Genomic DNA, 22,430 nt, shown 5'->3' with positions numbered 1-22,430 from the left:
GCCTATTATTCTTGCCATCTTTATTTTGCAGTTTATGTTTTGCACTTCCTTGCGAACCTTTTTAGAAATGAAGCTGAGAGCTTATTCAGGTCTTTTGGGGATGTTTCATACATTCCTTTTTTTGAAATATGAGTAGGGGAGAACAGATTTTCCTGGCAGCATATGCACTTGCTGACAATTTTGTCTATTATATAAATTGCAAATGTTGTCATGCCCTTTTTATAGAAAGATGTAAGCAGTATCGCCTCAAGAGACCTAGACAAATGTGTATCTGCACAAGCCCCATTTACAGGGGTCAACCAGAATTTAAGAGCATTTTATAAAATGGGAGTGCTGTAAAATAAAAAGAAACTTGACTTAATCCCCGTCACCGGTCCTGCTGGCTTGTCCTGATGTTGTACTGTACATAACCATGTCGGCTGCAGCAGTTACATGAACATGTGCGGCACTTCATCACTGTAGGACAAGTCAACAAGACCAGAAGGGGCAATAGAGCAATGGGGGAATAAATGGGTGAGCAATTTTTCAGGCATTACTGCTTTTAGTTTTGGGGGATTTTGTGGTTGTTATATCTCTCCTGATATGAAATACATACCGCAATTACAGAATTAGAGTGTCTGTAGACCTAGACCCAAAAGAGAGTGGTGATTGTCCTGTTGTACAAGATTTAGTGTAGAGACTCATTTGAGTACTGTTGTCTTGGCAGCTCACACAATTTGATATGTGCTAAGAAGTTCACATTTTAAAGAATAGCAAATATTGCAGTAATACGTATATATTAGTTCCTGCATAATGAGGCTTCAGGAATGTTTCCTCTATAGTGATAGACCACCTGATATGTGGCTGTGGATGCAGTTTAAATATATACGGTATAAAGTCACTGCAATGGCAAATTTAAAGCACAAGAAAGTGGCCTTGTTCCTCAGAGCCAATCAGTTCAGCTTTAAGCCTCATGCACACGACCGTGCCATTTGTTGCAGTCCACAAACCGCGGATCCGCAAAAAATGGAAGCCGCCCGTGTGCCTTCCGCAATTTGTTGAACAGGTGGCCCATTGTAGACATGCCTATTCTTGTCCCCAAAATGGACAAGAATAGGACATGCTATATTTTTTTTCCGGGGGCTCAGAACGGGGCAACGGATGTGGACAGCACACGGAGTGCTGTCCGCATCTTTTGCGGCTCCATTGAAGTAAATGGGTCCGCATCCGAGCTGCAAAAACTGCGGCTCGGATGTGGACCATAACTACGGACGTGTGCTTGAGGCCTAAATCTGACAAACACTAAAGGAGAAACTTAAACTTTACTCGTTGGAGAAGCGTTTGATTTTTAACTCCTAGGCAATTTTCATTTTTTACTCCCTGCCTTCCAGGAGCCATAACTTGATTTTTCAGTTCACATAATCATATGGGGGCTTGGTTTTTGAAGCACAAGTTGTACTTTCTAATGGCATCATTTTATATTGCATACCAGAGGCGGATTGGCCATAGACCTTACAGGGAAATTTCCTGGTGGGTCGATGCCCATGGGGCCACCCAATGAGCTCTCAACGGTAATTAACCCTGTGAAAATCAGAAACTCATGTACCCCACCAGCGACCGCACATGCCATCTGGATTCAACTTTTGGGGCAGTATATTGTGCTGCTCTGTGGTATGTTTCTGCTGGGACAGTAATCTGCGATATGGTCTTCCTGGCCCTGCCTATTTATGTTGCCCCATCCAATTTGGACACCCCTACAACATGGGACCACTTTTAGTTTTTTTACAGGGCCACTTTAAGTTCCCAGTCCAGCTCTGATTCAGATCCTTTACTCAGTACTTAGTTGAAGCACCTTTGGCAGCTAATATGGCCGCTAGTCTTCTTGGGTATGATGCCTCAAGGTTTGCACACCAGGATTTGGAGATTTCTGTCAGGTTAGATGGGGACCGTCAGTGGAAAGCCATTTTCAGGTCTCTCCAGAGATGTTCGACTGGGTTAAAATTAGGATTCTGGCTGGACCACTCAAGCACATTCCCGAAGTTCTCCCTAAGCCACTCCCATGTTGTCTTGGCTGTGTGCCCATGGTAATTGTCTTGTTAGAAGTTGAACCTCCAGAGCACTTTGGTTCAGGTTTTCATTAAGAATAGCTTTGTACTTTGCTCCATTCAGTTTTCCCATATCCTTGACCCATTTCCCTGTCCCAACCGCAAAAAAACACAAAAACACAGCATGATGCTGCCAACACCATGCTTCACTGTACGGTTAAAATGAGCAGTGTCTGGTCTCCCCCAGACATCATGCCTAGAATTGAGGACAAAAAGTTTAATCTTGGTTTCATCAGGCCAGATAATTTAGTTTCTCAAAGTTTTGAGAGTCCTTTAGGTGCTTTCATATGTCTTTTAATGAGGCTTTCTTTTGACCACGCTGCCATGAAGCCCTGATTGCTGGAGTGCTGCAGTGATGGCTGACCTGGAAGATTCTTCCATCTGCATGCAGGATCTTTGAAGCTCAGTAAGAGTGACCATTGGGTTCTTGGTCACCTCTCTTACCAAGGCCCTTCTCCCTTAATTACTTAGTTCGGTGGGGCAGCCAGCACTAGGAAGAGTCCCGATGGTTCCAGACTTCTTCTATTTAAGAAATACAGTGACCACTGTGCTCTTGGGAACTCTAAATGCAGCAATAATTTGTTGTACCCTTTCACAGATTTGTGCCTCCACACAATTCTGAATCTGAGCTCTACAGGCAGTACTTTCCTCATGGCTGTGAGGCCTTATATTGACAGGGGTTTGTATTTCCAAATCATGTCCAGTCAACTGAATTTACCACAGGTGGACTCAAATCAAGGTGTAGAAACCTCTCAAAGATGATCAAGAGAAATGTGTAGGCCCCCAGAGCTATATTTCATGTGTTATAGCAAAGGGTATCAGTACTTATATCCATGTGAATTTTTAGATTTTCCTTTTTAATACATTTGCAAACATTTCTAAAATTCTCAGTTTTCAGCTTTTCAAGGTGAAATCTCCTCACACATGCAACGCTGTGGCCAATAACTAGCTTCAGCAGTGACATGACCTCAAGCGGCACATGACAAAGGAGACATGCTACTCCATCCCTTAAGACAGCTTGGGAGTCACTGAGCCTGAAAAAGCAACATGGCAATCCTTTCACAGATCCCGCTGGGTAAGGGGTGATAAGTAAAAAAAAAGTCTATATAACAAAATATTTAAACAAAAAATTAACAGAACACTATTAGTACAACCACATCTCAGAATGTTTAAGCTATCAAAACATAAGGTTACTTACCCCTATTTGCAAACAAAAAGCAGTGCTGTTTTCTGGTCATCTCGCCTACCCTAAAAAGTACTAAAAAGCATTAAAAAAACTGTACTTTGTCAACCGAAAATTTTATATAAAATCGTGGGTCTCTAAATATGGCAACATTTTGTTTTATTTTGTAAAAGTAGTTAAACATAACAAAAACTATACAAATATGGCATTACCATAATCATAACAGCCTGCAGCATAAAGCTAACTTTACAGCACAGTGAAGGCGGTAATAACAAAATGCAAAAAGCAATGGGTTATTTGTCTTTTTTTCCACTCACTCCACAAATACATTTTTAAAAGTCTCTCAATGCATTTGGAACATTAAATTGTGCTATTAAGCTTCTTTACTCACCCCTCTGCAGCTCTTTTCTGTTCGCTCTCTGTACGTGGGCGGCAGCTTGTCAAATGAGATAATCAAGTATTTGTATCTGCCCAGGAGTGTATTACACTGAGCTCCTCTACCTACAAAATAGTCCCTCACATACAGCCCCAGCCCTGTCACTAATAGCCCTATAGTATACTATGAACCCCCCACCACCACAAACACTATTTCATTATCGACTGTCTAGAGAGATATATAGTTATGAATGTCTATGGATTTGGAAGAAGGAAGGAAGTTGGCTGGGCCTCTTCACCTGTTTCTCCATGAGACACATACCAAGAGAAGAAAGAGAACAGGAAAGCTACTGTACACGTCTTGTCTAGTAGTGAATGTAGGAAAAGGACCAGAAATTTGGCCACAGGAGAAGCAGTAGGGGATTTTACTAGAGAAATCGTAATGAAAAGAAAATGTAATGTCCATAAAAAACCTAACAATATTTACTGTATATTGCAGATATACAGCGGTCTCGCAAGTGACAACATTAATTGGTTCTGGGACGACCATTGTATGTTGAAACCATTATAACTTGAGTCCATAAGGCTAGTTTCACACTAGCGGCAGGGGATTCCGGCAGGCTGTTCCGGCGGACTTCCCTGCCGCTAGTGTGAAAGTACCTTAAATCTATGGAAAACCAGTAATTGGTTTCAAAGTCTAAAAATGCCATCTCAGAATAATAATAATAAGCTGATAACCAAGACATAAAGCAAGTCCTTAAGTAAAACAGACAGGAATAGATGCTGGAAGCCGTAAATGTTTACTGACCAATTATGTTGTGTAACGTCAGCTGCAGTTATCATGGGAAGTTAGAGAGCTCCTTTAGATTTCAGAGGATGTTAGGAGAACCAAGTCAACGTTTAAATACCATTTACTGTGTATAGAAGCCCCTCTGAGTGAGGCAGTCCAGCAGAACATAGGGCGCTGCCATTTACTGGAGTGTCTAACAGATCAGATTGGGATAGCAATAATAATAAATCATTTAGTAGTAAAAAAAGGTTTTGCCTTTGAACATCGCAGCTTGTTGCTTTGGGGGAAATAGCATGTTTGCATATAAAATCCATATGTTTAGATGCTGGGATCATCCGTACTCTATGAAGTGGCAAAGTGCCTATAGGCAAGTATGGCTTCATTGAAATTCACAAATCTTGTCCCCATTCTTCCGAATCAAATATAGCCGTACGAATGCAGCCTCTTATCTATATCAAATATGTCATGATTTTGACGTAATGCAGGCCCTCAACAATGGGCATGAAAATCGCCTTTGATGAAACCATATGCATTTTCACTTTTGCGCCATTAGATGGCATGGTTTACCAAGGTACTGCCAGTACGCAAGGCTTTAAATAGCACTGCTGACAGGGCCGGGTCACGTGATATATTTCAATGTGATCAGCTTTGCCTTTATCGGTAAGGATTACAGCCGCATGCAATGTCATCACCGGCTCAGAAAGAAATCAGAACTATGAAGGATTTCTTGGAGGAAACTGAAATGCATTTACTTGAATGCAAGGTCTGCTTTGAAAGGTACAGACAGCAGCAGAGACGCAGGCCCAAAAACCTTCCCTGTGGCCATACTATGTGCCAAGACTGCGTCTCCTCTCTCTGCCGTCTTGGAAATGAAAGGCTAGAGTGCCCATTCTGCCGCAAAGCCTGTCGTAAGCAGGATACTAGTGTGTGTCTCCCTATTCTACACCTTTTAGAGATCTTAGGACGGGTTGTTCCCGATCAGCCTGAAGCTTCTTCTGCAGACTGCGCAAGAAGTCAAGTGACAAAACTTGAATCTGCAAGTTTCAACCTTAGCGTCTCGTTTGGTGGTTGGGGTGTACTTTTTAATCCAAGTGGCATTGCTTTCTGTACCAAAACCAAATGCTTGGTCGTGTCGCATGATGGAAAGAAAAGAATCGCCAGATTCACAATGAATGGGAAGTGCTTGCAACAAACTGGGGCGAAAGAGGATTCTGACAATGCCGTTATTTACCCAGCTGATGTAGCAGTGACCTTTGATGGTTTCATAATTGTGACAGACACAGGGGATCATTCCCTTAAGGTGTTCAGTCAATCTGGGATGTGTAAGTTGGTGGTTAAGCAGCCGTTCAGCTTGCCCTGGGGCCTGGGCATCAACTCCAAAAATGAAGTCATGGTATCTGATCCTGACAATGGAAATCTTGTTCTCTTAGCTGTAGACTTTGACAATGGAAACATCCAAAAATGTTTAGACGTTTGTTCCCATTTGACCCACCCCAGAGAGATTGCTGTGTGCCCAAGAAGCGGGGAGGTTATCGTGGTAGAGCACCTAGCCAAGAACGGCAAAAACTCTTACAGTACCTGCTTGAAACTTTTTAGTAGTCAGATGAAACTCATGAGGCAAATTGATAGTTTCAGCTTGAGCTTGCTTCTACCTTTAGCCGTCCATACTTCTGGGGTGGCATTTGACCGGTCCGGTAATATTTTGCTAGTAGACATCAATAATAGATGTGTCATTTGCCTTCACAGAATGGAAGGGTTTAATACCATAAAGCATATTGTTGCCAGTGGCCTATCGTACCCGGTGGCATTGGCTGTGTTAGAAGACGGTTCTGTTGCTGTGTTAGACAGTGGTAATCACTCCGTTCTAATTTATTCTCCATAATCATAGGGAAATCTTCACTCCAGCATGTTTTCTCTAAGTACTAAAATGTATATGTTTAATCGCAGCATATAGAAAACAAGGTAGACCTCATAATCTATTCAAAATCTATCGGTGACATTATTGTCCACAAAAACTGTTCTGGGCATGTGTAATGTCTATAATAGGGGTTAGCAACCTCCGGCACTCAAGCTGTTGTGAAACTACAACTCCCAGCCGAGAGTTCTGAGAACAGCCAAGCAGGTGTGCGTGCTGGGAGTCGTAGTTTCACCACAGCTGGAGTGCCGAAGGTTGCTGTTCTCTGGTCTATTATAAAATGGTCTAAGGGATTTGTGTTTTGCACAAAACTAGGATACTGGCCGAGTATATGCCGCCTTTTTTTTTTTTCTACTCCCGCAGAAATGTCCTATCCGTGTCCGCAAAACGGACAAGAATAGCACATGTTCTATTTTTTTGCAGGGCTGCGGAATGAACTTACGGTTGCAGACAACACACTGTGTGCTCTCCGCATCTTTTGTGGCCCCATTGAGATCAATGGGTCCGCATCCAACTCACAAAAAACACGGACTGGATGTGGGCCAAAACGGCCGTGTACATAAGCTCTTAGGCTGTGACAAAACAAGGGACAAAATAGGTATGGACAAAAAACTAGCACAAAAGTTGTAAAAAAAACAAACTTGTCTAGCATGTTGTAAATGAAACTAAATTGTGGCACATACACTTCATTGGGGTCATTTATCAAACTGGTGTAAAGTAGAACTGGCTTAGTTGCCCATAGCAACCAATCAGATTCCACCTTTCATTTTACAAAGGAGTTGTTGGAAACGAAAGGAGGAATCTGATTGGTTGCTATGGGCAACTAAGCCAGTTCTACTTTATACCAGTTTGATAAATGACCCCACATATATTTAGCGCAGCAAGCATGCAGCACAGATTCTAGCACAATTTAAGGCACAATCCAGGCACAGTGAGATTGGTATATCTGCCCCATTGTCTTAGCCATTTTTAACATTTTCAAATTGGTTATACATTTTAGTTGATTGCTGATAATCTAAAGTGTATGGGTCAACCTGTCTCTTAAAACATTTGTCCGAGTTAATTTTTTATTTATTTATTTAGTCAAAAAGGCACAGAAGGTAATAGAATAATAAGACAAATTATACACACTTTCCTGACCCCCCAACTCTCTGTTCCAGTGCCACCTCTGCAGCCATGATGTCATGTTTATGGCTGCAGCAATGATGTGCCTATGTACCACGACCGTGACCACTGCAGCTAATCTGTGGCTGCAGGGGTATATGACATGAGGCCGCTGAGGCTGGTGATTGGTTTCAGCAGTCACATGCAGTATACGGCATTCCACAGTCTGACTGCTCTAACTGTAAAGAATCCTTTCCTGTATTGATGTCTAAATAGTTTTTCCCCCACCCGCATATCATGTCCTCTGGTACTGTGTAAGTCCTTGGAATTAATAAATCCTGTGCTATTGACCACACATGTATTTATACATGTAAATAAGACCGCCTCTAAGGTGTCTTTTTCCATGCTGAACAAGTCTCATTTTTCAGGCCTCTCATCATAATAGAAACCTTCCATCCATTTAATAATCTAATTGCTGCCTTGGAATCCTTTCCATATCCCCTATATTATTAGAATGCACAGCTCATTTTTGCCGCCCATATTCAAGATGTGACCCTACAAGGGATTTATAGAGGGCAATATCTCAGATCACAGGTTTTATACCTTTTTTTTACATACCCTAAAATCTTATTTGCTTTTGCAGCTGCTGCCTGACATTGAGTACTGCTGTTTAACTTAGGGAAAGTTCACCGTTTCTTTTCCGTTCTACTGATCCGTCAAAAGAACAGAATAATAAATAAATAAATAAAAAACTGATCCTGTGCATCAGTTATACATGTTTAAGCCATTTCTGGCACCCGCGATGCTAGGGAGGCTCGTCCCCATCCCAGCCTGCTATTGGCCGCTCCCCCCATCGCCGGATGTTTTGATCGTGCAAGGATCCGGAGCGACACGGGTGCTGGGGAGCAGGTAAGTATAATCCATACAAGGGGCCCAGGCATTGAGTGGGTTCTGTGTATACTGACACAGCGGTGCCCATAAATAAAATTGGAGTAGCCTTACCACCTCTGTATGTGCGATAGGAAAAGTTTCCAGATGCTGAATAATTCTTTGCATGGGAGTGGTCTGTACCTCTATCTTGACAAAGTGCTCTGTCCCTCTATGAGACCCGGCATGAGTAGAAGAAGGGTGGGTATCCTAAAGGGATGGGCGCTGTGTAAAGATAGAGGTACATACCACTCCTCTACGTGATTCATGAGCACGCCCTATAGTGCCACTGATCGCATCATCAATGATGGGAGTGCTTATCTATCACATGGAATTTCGGCCTGGTGATGACACAGGATGCACCATGTGTCATCAACAAGGAGTGGAACCACCTGCTACCTGGTTTCTCGGGACTGTGATGATGCGGGGCGCACTAGCGTCATCAATAAGAGGCGGAGCCAACATAGCTCACCGATAACGTGGGGATTGGACCCGGAAATCCGGGGGGGGGGGGCAGAGTCCGCTCGCTACGTCGGGAGATGTAAACCAGCCGGCGTGGCGGTGACTTTAAGTTTGCCACACGCGACTTAAGCAGGTTATACTACCATACGCAGCAACGAACCTGATTAAATGTCCTCTGAACAGATTGGGTGACACAGCCCTTTTGAAACTTGTAGGAAAAAGAATTATTCAGCATCTGGGAACTTTTCCTATTCCTGAACAGCAGGACAGGTACCACCAGGGTCAGGGCTGGATATCGGGCTCTCAGACTAGTCAGAGACTGTCCAGATGGGTCGCCCCTTTCAGGGTGGGTGCTTTGATTAGCTGGACTAAGGGTCCATTCGCACGATGTGCTGCCTGGACAGGGAATTGCGGACCCGCGCTTCCGGGCCCGCAATTCAGTTCCCGAAAAAATGTCTGTTCTGCCCAATTTGTGCATAGTAAGTGTATGTAATGTGCTGAAAAGATTGTACTGCAATGTTATGTTTGATGTTGCTGCCATCTAGTGGTCAAAGTTAGTTATTATTTTGCCAGAACTTTACAGGAAGTGTATTTTTCTCAGAGACATTAACCTTTAACCTGGAACTGTATTTCCTCCATTTCATGACTGCTCCTGGATCTAGCAGGCTGCATGCAGAGGAGCTCTTGATCTATTCCTGGACTTATGATGGAATTGTCTGTGAGTATGTGAGTACTCTCACTGATGGAGTGATGCTGTATTATGTTTAATGTACTGCAGACATCCCAACCTGCAAAAACTCATTTCCGGGAGGTTTTCTTGTGGATGCATGGTGCCCGGCGCACGCATCACCGTTCATGCCCAGCGCCGCCTTCTACTCCTCAGTGCCGCATCTCCCTCCCCCTCCTTCCGCTTTGAGATCCCGCGCGTGCGCACAGGCTCAGCCTGATGCGCCGTTGCAGACTGCTGGCATCGGCTTCTTCTTGCACTGTGCGCACGCGCCGAGAAGGGGACACTGCTACAGGTGCCGGAAAGGTTTACTGCGAGTAAACCTTTCCGGGATATATTGTTTCACATGCGGGCGTCAGGGAGTCGCTATCTAATAGCGGGAGACTCCCTGAATGTCCGGGAGACTTGAGATCCCTGGTACTGATACATATGTTTTGTTTATGTTTATGTTGTAGTTTTACAAAGTTATTCAGCAAAAAATACATACAGATCTGATGTCTCACGTTTCTTGACTTCTGAATTATTGTTAAGCTGTCTGACTAGTGTTATACAACAGTCAATAACGCGAAGCATAACAGTAAAAAGACACCCACGTGGCGGTCTGGAATAAACTGAGACGCCATTACTGCGGCATGAGTCTAAGATCAGGAACAAAGTACCAGGCTGATGTCACGCTACCGCCGACACAGCAAGGCAAGGAGAACATTCCTAGTGCCCAGCAAGACGATGCAAAGTCGCGTGTGTCCAGAACTTCATGGGCTAGCAAGATTTCCTCAGCAGTTAGAGCTCATGCCAAGGCAGAAGCTGCCTGTGTCCAGCTACAGTACACAGAAAAAGAAGCCATGATGATGCAGGAGTTAGCAGCAAAGAAAGCTGCCCTAGCACAAGAGGAAGCAGCTAGGGAAGCTGCCCTAGCACAAGAGAGAGCAGCTAGGGAAGCTGCCCTAGCACAAGAGAGAGCAGCTAGGCAAGCTGTCATGGCACAAGAAGAAGCGGAATTAGAATCAAAATTGCTCATCCTGCAGCGACAGACTGCAGTTGCTGAAGCAGAGGCCGCTGCCTACATTGGATCAAGTCGGTCAGGAAGTGAAAAATCATAAAAAGACTCAGAGGTTCAAAAAAAAACTTTATTCTCTGCAGATCATACAAGTAAGTACGTCCAGAACCCTACTGATGCACACACAAAGGAACAGTCTCTTAAACCTGAAGCAAAGGAATTCAGGCCGAGATCAACATACCCCCTGAGCAGGTCCAAGCAACCACATGAGGTCAGCGGCTGGCTGCCAGCAAACCAAGAATGAAGCACCAGAAACCCCTAAGAACAAAAAAACAGATTACATGCGCGAACAACAATGTGCAGTGGATGTCACCAAATATCTCAGCCGCAAAGAAATGGTTAGCTCAGGCTTTCTCCAATTTGATGACTGTCCTGAAAACTATTGGGCATGGAAATCTTCCTTTCTGAATGCCACTGAAGGTCTGAACTTATCACCAGCAGAAATGCTTAATTTAATGATAAAATGGCTTGGTACCGAGTCAGCAGAGCATGCTAAGAGGATGAGAAGAGCAAACCTGTTCAACCCTGCAGCAGGACTCAACATGACCTGGAAAAGACTAGAAGAAACGTATGGATCCCCAGAGGTAATAGAAGGAGCACTGTTAAAAAAAAAACTTGAAGTCTTTCCCAAGGTGGGCTACAGAGACAACGTGCGGCTACAAGAACTAAGTGATCTTCTACTAAAGATAGAATATATTAGAAAAATCTATCGGCACTCAATATCTGTTTCATGCTGATAGCATTTTAATACTAAAACAATAAAAGTGCAATTGCCGATTGTTAAGAAAACGAAGGGGAGCAGTAACAATTTAAAACTTAACTTTTACTAGATCAGTTCCCCCAAGGTGGGGAGTAAGAGACCCCTTACAAACAAAAATCACAAATAAGACAGACAAGACCCCTACAGAGGGGGTTTATTGGACGGTTTCGTGCAACATAGGTGGTGCTGCACACCAAAATAGGTCTCGTCCCCTCCCAAAAAAGGCCTATGGGGGGTATCACACAATCCTATAGTGGAGGGACCGAGTGATCCCTATTGTCTGACTCCCTTGAAGTGGTCAGGGGGACAGACGTAATAAAATGGAAAAATCTTACCAATTTATATATGGGCCTCGCTTAGCAACCACGTATTCGTGGGTCAAGGCAGGAGGAGGTCACATGTGGCAGGTAGGTACTTCATCCGATATTCAAGAAGACGGAGAAGGGCGTCAGGGGTGTCCAACTGGTCCGGTATTAGAGTGGTATCAGGGAAGAGACTCACCCTAGTACCTCCCTGCTTGGCCTGACCTGGCCCTAGTGACCTAACACGGGGTCCGTGCCCCGCAAGGGGTGGCCCCGTCCGGCGATGGGCAGTTCTTGCGCGCCATCGTACGCTAATCTGCTCCTGGGCTGGTGGGAGGAGACACTGGTCTTTGGGGACACACCGAGTGAATTCACAGAACATGTTGCCCTCTGGTCTCGCTACATAGATGACATATTCATCTTGTGGAGTGGGACCAGAGGGCAGTTCAACGGCTTTGTCCAAGAGCTGAATACCAACCCCATCGGACTTAAATTTACTTCGTCCATCATGAGGGATGACCTTCCCTTCCTAGACATTACAATCTCAAGGAACGATGTGGGCGGCTTGAGGACAACCATTTACCGTAAACCCACAGCCACCAACTCACTTTTGAGATGGGACAGTTGCCACCCTGTCCCACTTAAACGGGGAATTCCCTTCGGACAGTATATTCGCCTCAGACGCAACTGTTCTGAACTAAGCGAGTTCAAACAACAGGCGTCCATCATGAGAACCAGGTTCCGCGAACGTGGTTACCCAGATAGGATTTTGAGACAAGCATATCAGAAGGCATTGGGACGCAGTAGGACCACCCTTTTATGCCCCACCACACAATCTAACTCTGACAAGAAGAAAACCATTAGGATAATAGGTACTTTCGACTCTGCCGCGACCCAAGTAAAAGGGATCCTTGGCCGCAACTGGGAGACCCTTTTGATGGACCCCGATTTAGTTGAAGTTCTGAGCCCATATCCCTCGGTTACCTTTAGGAGAGGCACTAATCTAAGGGATAGATTAGTACACAGCCATTTCAGTCCCACGGTAAACCAAAGGACGTGGCTGGACATTGACACTGTAGGCTGTTACAGGTGTGGCCATTGTAGATTTTGCAATTGGTTGATAAAGGGCAAATCCTTTGCGGGGAACCCACCGGATAAAACCCACACGATCAAGCAATTCATCAACTGCCGCAGCGTAGGGGTGATATACCTTCTTAGCTGCGAATGCGGTTTACGTTATGTGGGCAAAACCCGGAGGGAACTCCGCAAACGGATGAGCGAACATCTGGGGGACATCCGCAATGGAAGGGACACACCGATAGCCAGGCACGTACTCTCGTCACATGGTGGCCGCACATCAGCCATCAAATTTATGGGAATTGAAAGGGTCAACAAATCAGTCAGAGGGGGTGATTGGGATAGGCGGATCCTCCAGCGAGAATGCTGGTGGATTTTTAAACTCAATACGTCCCACCCTCACGGCCTAAACGAATAACTACATTTTGGCTGCTATATTTGAACCCTCCTCCCATCGGTAGCATCCCCTATGCAGTCTATACAATTACTGGTACAGTACCCTTACTGTCACCAATTAAGTCCTTCTCTAATCCCATTAGCTTTATATCACTCCTCGCAACATCCTACTTACAGGTTGTTTGCCCTCTCTCTATCTTCCCTTTCTAGGCCGGTTAGTTTCTTGACCCGCCAAAATGTCCCACTTAGTCCATTTAATAAGGGGTTAATCTTTCCCCACCTTAGGAATTAAAGTGTTGCAGCTACGAGGGTTGGGACATGTACTCCCCTAGTGTAGCTCCACCCCCCTTCATCGGCAGATCATACTGCTGGGACGCACCTCAATGGGGCGGTCTGGTGACTTTCCACTCCCCCCCTCCACTGAGTTGCGCCCATCGGACGGACCTGCAGGCACTGGGACGCATCCACGTCACAGCTTCTGCCTCTGCACTTAGTCCTCTCCGATAGTGCGTCGCCCGTCAGCGCATGCGCCGCGTAGTGGCGCCACACCCCCGTCCGACCCTGTCACGTGATCGGGCTATGTCACGGGGGTTTGACGTCATACGGGGCATGCGCACGGACCGGCGTCCTCCCCCTTTCGTACTCAAATACAGCGCGCCAAAGCGCACTAGCCAGGCATACACCTCATGTGACGGGCGGCACACTGAACCTGTAGGCCGCAGCTCCTGGATACTTGTGAGACCGCTCCAGCAGCAATGTGAGTACATGCTCTAAGTCAATAGGAGGTGGGCAACAGGGACATTTTGTCTGAGTACTGTATTTACTCTGCCTCTCTCTATATGTCCCTATAGGTTTTCCATATGCCTCACTTGGTCCTCAGTCTCTTCTTTGGAGGGTACTCCTTAACCTTTTACCCCCCACATCCTTGCTACACTGGGATATCCATTATAGTGGCAATTATCTGACTGACAGGAGCCATAATACTAAGCCCCGTGTCCCCTGATGATTTTTGGGGTCTTAGTTCATGACAACAGTGGATTCATTTAGATATGTTATTTGGATATGTTATACTAAGGAAACGCGTCGGGACACGTTGACATATCATTGGACACGTGCAGTCATATGTGCGTCTTAGTCTCCACTATCCTTAATTACTTAAGAGATATATACAACTCAAGTATATTTTAATCGCTACTTGCCCTGAGTCAAAGAACAATGCCCCTAGTCACCCTCCGTTAGGGCCACCTAGGGCGTTTGCATCAGGGCAAGGTTCCGGACGGGGCCACCCCTTGCGGGGCACGGACCCCGTGTTAGGTCACTAGGGCCAGGTCAGGCCAAGCAGGGAGGTACTAGGGTGAGTCTCTTCCCTGATACCACTCTAATACCGGACCAGTTGGACACCCCTGACGCCCTTCTCCGTCTTCTTGAATATCGGATGAAGTACCTACCTGCCACATGTGACCTCCTCCTGCCTTGACCCACGAATACGTGGTTGCTAAGCGAGGCCCATATATAAATTGGTAAGATTTTTCCATTTTATTACGTCTGTCCCCCTGACCACTTCAAGGGAGTCAGACAATAGGGATCACTCGGTCCCTCCACTATAGGTCTGTGTGATACCCCCCATAGGCCTTTTTTGGGAGGGGACGAGACCTATTTTGGTGTGCAGCACCACCTATGTTGCACGAAACCGTCCAATAAACCCCCTCTGTAGGGGTCTTGTCTGTCTTATTTGTGATTTTTGTTTGTAAGGGGTCTCTTACTCCCCACCTTGGGGGAACTGATCTAGTAAAAGTTAAGTTTTAAATTGTTACTGCTCCCCTTCGTTTTCATACTCTATTATTTTTCTGAGCGGTACCCAGGAGATCTGCCCCCGCAGTTAAATATCCTGGTAGGACACTCTATTCTTCAATTGCCGATTGTTCACACTAAAAATAAAATACACAAAAATAAAAAAAATACGTAGAGTTGACCTGCTTGTGCTTATATAACCACCAAAGTCCTGCATAGAACTATTTGAATGTCAGTGCAGATAATCTATAATAATCGCAGCAGGGTGATAATGCTGTTTATCCGATTTTGGTGCGATTATTATTTGCGATTTTTACTCGATACATATTTATTTGGAATATTGATGCAACCTATTCCCGTATTGGGGATGGACTTGAATCCTATATTGGACTTAAATGATGGTTGCTAAACAAAAGTCACATCCAATTTTTTGTAATGTTCCTCCTATTGGTGATAGTGCAACTTGAATATTATTATACGTGCGATTTTTCGTGGATTATCCCAACATATTTGTTTTCAGGATATCTACAGATTTAGATTTTACCACTTTAAACTTTCGTATATATATATGCGGTACTCACTGGTAGAGTTGAGCGAACACCTGGATGTTCGGGTTCGAGAAGTTCGGCCGAACTTCCCGGAAATGTTCGGGTTCGGGATCCGAACCCGATCCGAACTTCGTCCCGAACCCGAACCCCATTGAAGTCAATAGGGACCCGAACTTTTCGGCACTAAAACGGCTGTAAAACAGCCCAGGAAAGGGCTAGAGGGTTGCAAAAGGCAGCAACATGTAGGTAAATCCCCTGCAAACAAATGTGGATAGGGAAATGAATTAAAATTTAAATTAAATAAATAAAAATTAACCAAAATCTATTGGAGAGAGGTCCCATAGCAGAGAATCTGGCTTCCCGTCACCCACCACTGGAACAGTCCATTCTCAGATATTTAGGCCCCGGCACCCAGGCAGAGGAGAGAGGTCCCGTAACAGAGAATCTGGCTTCATGTCAGCAGAGAATCAGTCTTCATATCATAGCAGAGAATCAGGCTTCACGTCACCCACCACTGCAACAGTCCATTTTCATAAATTTAGGCCCAGCACCCAGGCAGAGGAGAGAGGTCCCGTAACAGAGGATCTGGCTTCATGTCAGCAGAGAATCAGTCTGCATGTCATAGCAGAGAATGAGGCTTCACGTCAGCCACCACTGCAACAGTCCATTGTCATAAATTTAGGCCCAGCACCCAGGCAGAGGAGAGAGGTCCCGTAACAGACAATCTGGCTTCATGTCAGCAGAGAATCAGTCTTCATATCATAGCAGAGAATCAGGCTTCACGTCAGCCACCAGTGCAACAGTCTATTGGCATATATTTAGGCCCAGCACACAGGCAGAGGAGAGAGGTCCCGTAACAGAGGATCTGGCTTCATGTCAGCAGAGAATTAGTCTGCATGTCATAGCAGAGAATGAGGCTTCACGTCAGCCACCACTGCAACAGTCCATTGGCATATATTTAGGCCCAGCACCCAGGCAGAGGAGAGAGGTCCCGTAACAGACAATCTGGCTTCATGTCAGCAGAGAATCAGTCTTCATGTCATAGCAGAGAATCAGGCTTCACGTCACCCACCACTGTAAGAGTCCATTTTCATAAATTTAGGCCCAGCACCCAGGCAGAGGAGAGAGGTCCCATAACAGAGGATCTGGCTTCATGTCAGCAGAGAATCAGTCTGCATGTCATAGCAGAGAATCAGGCTTCACGTCACCCACCACTGCAACAGTCCATTGTCATAAATTTAGGCCCAGCACCCAGGCAGAGGAGAGAGGTCCCGTAACAGACAATCAGGCTTCACGTCAGCCACCAGTGCAACAGTCCATTGGCATATATTTAGGCCCAGCACACAGGCAGAGGAGAGAGGTCCCGTAACAGAGGATCTGGCTTCATGTCAGCAGAGAATTAGTCTGCATGTCATAGCAGAGAATGAGGCTTCACGTCAGCCACCACTGCAACAGTCCATTGGCATATATTTAGGCCCAGCACCCAGGCAGAGGAGAGAGGTCCCGTAACAGAGAATCTGGCTTCATGTCAGCAGAGAATCAGTCTGCATGTCATAGCAGAGAATCAGGCTTCACGTCACCCACCACTGCAACAGTCCATTGTCATAAATTTAGGCCCAGCACCCAGGCAGAGGAGAGAGGTCCCGTAACAGACAATCTGGCTTCATGTCAGCAGAGAATTAGTCTGCATGTCATAGCAGAGAATGAGGCTTCACGTCAGCCACCACTGCAACAGTCCATTGGCATATATTTAGGCCCAGCACACAGGCAGAGGAGAGAGGTCCCGTAACAGAGGATCTGGCTTCATGTTAGCAGAGAATTAGTCTGCATGTCATAGCAGAGAATGAGGCTTCACGTCAGCCACCACTGCAACAGTCCATTGGCATATATTTAGGCCCAGCACCCAGGCAGAGGAGAGAGGTCCCGTAACAGACAATCTGGCTTCATGTCAGCAGAGAATCAGTCTTCATGTCATAGCAGAGAATCAGGCTTCACGTCACCCACCACTGTAAGAGTCCATTTTCATAAATTTAGGCCCAGCACCCAGGCAGAGGAGAGAGGTCCCGTAACAGAGGATCTGGCTTCATGTCAGCAGAGAATCAGTCTGCATGTCATAGCAGAGAATCAGGCTTCACGTCAGCCACCACTGCAACAGTCCATTGTCATAAATTTAGGCCCAGCACCCAGGCAGAGGAGAGAGGTCCCGTAACAGACAATCTGGCTTCATGTCAGCAGAGAATTAGTCTGCATGTCATAGCAGAGAATGAGGCTTCACGTCAGCCACCACTGCAACAGTCCATTGGCATATATTTAGGCCCAGCACCCAGGCAGAGGAGAGAGGTCCCGTAACAGACAATCTGGCTTCATGTCAGCAGAGAATTAGTCTGCATGTCATAGCAGAGAATGAGGCTTCACGTCAGCCACCACTGCAACAGTCCATTGGCATATATTTAGACCCAGCACCCAGGCAGAGGAGAGAGGTCCCGTAACAGACAATCTGGCTTCATGTCAGCAGAGAATCAGTCTTCATATCATAGCAGAGAATCAGGCTTCATGTCAGCCACCAGTGCAACAGTCCATTGGCATATATTTAGGCCCAGCACACAGGCAGAGGAGAGAGGTCCTGTAACAGAGGATCTGGCTTCATGTCAGCAGAGAATTAGTCTGCATGTCATAGCAGAGAATGAGGCTTCACGTCAGCCACCACTGAAACAGTCCATTAGCATATATTTAGGCCCAGCACCCAGGCAGAGGAGAGAGGTCCCGTAACAGACAATCTGGCTTCATGTCAGCAGAGAATCAGTCTGCATGTCATAGCAGAGAATCAGGCTTCACGTCACCCACCACTGCAACAGTCCATTGTCATAAATTTAGGCCCAGCACCCAGGCAGAGAAGAGAGGTCCCGTAACAGACAATCTGGCTTCATGTCAGCAGAGAATTAATCTGCATGTCATAGCAGAGAATGAGGCTTCAAGTCAGCCACCACTGCAACAGTCCATTGGCATATATTTAGGCCCAGCACCCAGGCAGAGGAGAGAGGTCCCGTAACAGACAATCTGGCTTCATGTCAGCAGAGAATCAGTCTTCATATCATAGCAGAGAATCAGGCTTCACGTCAGCCACCAGTGCAACAGTCCATTGGCATATATTTAGGCCCAGCACACAGGCAGAGAGAGGTCCCGTAACAGAGGATCTGGCTTCATGTCAGCAGAGAATTAGTCTGCATGTCATAGCAGAGAATGAGGCTTCACGTCAGCCACCACTGCAACAGTCCATTGGCATATATTTAGGCCCAGCACCCAGGCAGAGGAGAGAGGTCCCGTAACAGACAATCTGGCTTCATGTCAGCAGAGAATCAGTCTGCATGTCATAGCAGAGAATCAGGCTTCACGTCACCCACCACTGCAACAGTCCATTGGCATATATTTAGGCCCAGCACCCAGGCAGAGGAGAGAGGTCCCGTAACAGACAATCTGGCTTCATGTCAGCAGAGAATCAGTCTTCATGTCATAGCAGAGAATCAGGCTTCACGTCACCCACCACTGCAACAGTCCATTGTCATAAATTTGGGCCCAGCACCCAGGCAGAGGAGAGAGGTCCCGTAACAGAGGATCTGGCTTCATGTCAGCAGAGAATCAGTCTGCATGTCATAGCAGAGAATCAGGCTTCACGTCACCCAACATTGGAACAGTCCATTGGCATATATTTAGGCCCCGGCACCCAGACAGAGGAGAGGTTCATTCAACTTTGGGTAGCCTCGCAATATAATGGTAAAATGAAAATAAAAATAGGATTGAATGAGGAAGTGCCCTGGAGTCCAATAATATATGGTTAAGGGGAGGTAGTTAATGTCTAATCTGGACAAGGGACGGACAGATCCTGTGGGATCCATGCCTGGTTCATTTTTATGAACGTCAGCTTGTCCACATTGGCTGTAGACAGGCGGCTGCGTTTGTCTGTAATGACGCCCCCTGCCGTGCTGAATACACGTTCAGACAAAACGCTGGCCGCCGGGCAGGCCAGCACCTCCAAGGCATAAAAGGCTAGCTCTGGCCACGTGGACAATTTAGAGACCCAGAAGTTGAATGGGGCCGAACCATCAGTCAGTACGTGGAGGGGTGTGCACATGTACTGTTCCACCATGTTAGTGAAATGTTGCCTCCTGCTAACACGTTGCGTATCAGGTGGTGGTGCAGTTAGCTGTGGCGTGTTGACAAAAGCTTTTCCACATCTCTGCCATGCTAACCCTGCCCTCAGAGGAGCTGGCCGTGACACAGCTGCCTTGGCGACCTCTTGCTCCTCCTCTGCCTTGGCCTTGGGCTTCCACTTGTTCCCCTGTGACATTTGGGAATGCTCTCAGTAGCGCGTCTACCAACGTGCGCTTGTACTCGCGCATCTTCCTATCACGCTCCAGTGCAGGAAGTAAGGTGGGCACATTGTCTTTGTAGCGTGGATCCAGCAGGGTGGCAACCCAGTAGTCCGCACAGGTTAAAATGTGGGCAACTCTGCTGTCGTTGCGCAGGCACTGCAGCATGTAGTCGCTCATGTGTGCCAGGCTGCCCAGGGGTAAGGACAAGCTGTCCTCTGTGGGAGGCGTATCGTCATTGTCCTGCCTTTCCCCCCAGCCACGCACCAGTGATGGACCCGAGCTGCGTTGGGTGCCACCCCGCTGTGACCATGCTTCATCCTCATCCTCCTCCACCTCCTCCTCATCCTCGTCCTCCTCGTCCTCCAGTAGTGGGCCCTGGCTGGCCACATTTGTACCTGGCCTCTGCTGTTGCCAAAAACCTCCCTCTGAGTCACTTCGAAGAGACTGGCCTGAAAGTGCTAAAAATGACCCCTCTTCCTCCTCCTCCTCCTGGGCCACCTCCTCTTCCATCATCGCCCTAAGTGTTTTCTCAAGGAGACATAGAAGTGGTATTGTAACGCTGATAACGGCGTCATTCGCCACTAGGCCATGTTGGTGGAGTACTCGAAACAGCGCAACAGGGCACACAGGTCTCGCATGGAGGCCCAGTCATTGGTGGTGAAGTGGTGCTGTTCTGTAGTGCGACTGACCCGTGCGTGCTGCAGCTGAAACTCCACTATGGCCTGCTGCTGCTCGCACAGTCTGTCCAGCATGTGCAAGGTGGAGTTCCACCTGGTGGGCACGTCGCATATGAGGCGGTGAGCGGGAAGGCCGAAGTTACGCTGTAGCGCAGACAGGCGAGCAGCAGCAGGATGTGAACGCCGGAAGCGCGAACAGACGGCCCGCACTTTATGCAGCAGCTCTGACATGTCGGGGTAGTTGTGAATGAACTTCTGCACCACCAAATTCAGCACATGCGCCAAGCAAGGGATGTGCGTCAAATTGGCTAGTCCCAGAGCTGCAACGAGATTTCGCCCATTATCACACACCACCAGGCCGGGCTTGAGGCTCACCGGCAGCAACCACTCGTCGGTCTGTTGTTCTATACCCCGCCACAATTCCTGTGCGGTGTGGGGCCTGTCCCCCAAACATATGAGTTTCAGAATGGCCTGCTGACGTTTACCCCGGGCTGTGCTGAAGTTGGTGGTGAAGGTGTGTGGCTGACTGGATGAGCAGGTGGAAGAAGAGGAGGAGGAAGACGAGAAGGAGGAGGTGGCAACAGGAGGCAAAGAATGTTGCCCTGCGATCCTTGGCGGCGGAAGGACGTGCGCCAAACAGCTCTCCGCCTGGGGCCCAGCTGCCACTACATTTACCCAGTGTGCAGTTAGGGAGATATAGCGTCCCTGGCCGTGCTTACTGGTCCACGTATCTGTGGTTAGGTGGACCTTGCTACAGATGGCGTTGCGCAGTGCACACTTGATTTTATCGGATACTTGGTTGTGCAGGGAAGGCACGGCTCTCTTGGAGAAGTAGTGGCGGCTGGGAACAACATACTGTGGGACAGCAAGCGACATGAGCTGTTTGAAGCTGTCTGTGTCCACCAGCCTAAATGACAGCATTTCATAGGCCAGTAGTTTAGAAATGCTGGCATTCAGGGCCAGGGATCGAGGGTGGCTAGGTGGGAATTTACGCTTTCTCTCAAATGTTTGTGAGATGGAGAGCTGAACGCTGCCGTGTGACATGGTTGAGACGCTTGGTGACGGAGGTGGTGGTGGTGTTGGTGGTACATCCCCTGTTTGCTGGGCGGCAGGTGCCAACGTTCCTCCAGAGGCGGAGGAAGAGGCCGAGGCGGCAGCAGCAGAAGAGCCCGAGGCAGCAGCAGCAGAAGAGGTAGCAGGGGGAGCCTGAGTGACTTCCTTGGTTTTAAGGCGTTTACTCCACTGCAGTTCATGCTTTGCATGCAGGTGCCTGGTCATGCAGGTTGTGCTCAGGTTCAGAACGTTAATGCCTCGCTTCAGGCTCTGATGGCACAGCGTGCAAACCACTCGGGTCTTGTCGTCAGCACATTGTTTGAAGAAGTGCCATGCCAGGGAACTCCTTGAAGCTGCCTTTGGGGTGCTCGGTCCCAGATGGCGGCGGTCAGTAGCAGGCGGAGTCTCTTGGCAGAGGGTGTTCTGCTTTTGCCCACTGCTCCCTCTTTTGCTACGCTGTTGGCTCGGTCTCACCACTGCCTCTTCCTCCGAACTGTGAAAGTCAGTGGCACGACCTTCATTCCATGTGGGGTCTAGGACCTCATCGTCCCCTGCATCGTCTTCCACCCAGTCTTGATCCCTGACCTCCTGTTCAGTCTGCACACTGCAGAAAGACGCAGCAGTTGGCACCTGTGTTTCGTCATCATCAGAGACATGCTGAGGTGGTATTCCCATGTCCTCATCATCAGGAAACATAAGTGGTTGTGCGTCAGTGCATTCTATGTCTTTCACCGCTGGGGAAGGGCTAGGTGGATGCCCTTGGGAAACCCTGCCAGCGGAGTCTTCAAACAGCATAAGAGACTGCTGCATAACTTGAGGCTGAGACAGTTTC

The 22,430-nt window shown here is 47.1% G+C and overlaps 1 protein-coding gene across 1 annotated transcript; it reads left to right on the top strand.

The window, feature by feature from the left end:
- The first annotated feature begins 5,114 nt into the window (after positions 1-5,114).
- Positions 5,115-6,632, top strand: NHLRC1 (NHL repeat containing E3 ubiquitin protein ligase 1). Its single transcript, XM_044295719.1, has one exon. It carries the CDS (start codon positions 5,115-5,117, stop codon positions 6,312-6,314), a length of 1,200 nt encoding a protein of 399 aa, XP_044151654.1. The 3' UTR covers positions 6,315-6,632.
- Positions 6,633-22,430: the final 15,798 nt, after the last annotated feature.

The sequence above is a fragment of the Bufo gargarizans genome, chromosome 5, assembly GCF_014858855.1.
Source record: "Bufo gargarizans isolate SCDJY-AF-19 chromosome 5, ASM1485885v1, whole genome shotgun sequence".
NCBI classification, from domain to species: Eukaryota; Metazoa; Chordata; class Amphibia; order Anura; family Bufonidae; genus Bufo; species Bufo gargarizans.
Note: the sequence above shows the minus strand (reverse complement) of the source record. Positions and strands in the feature narration are given on the sequence as shown.

Excerpts from the sequence above, each read along its gene's own strand:
- NHLRC1 (XM_044295719.1), top strand. The coding sequence starts at position 5,115 with ATGTCATCACCGGCTCAGAAAGAAATCAGAACTATGAAGGATTTCTTG.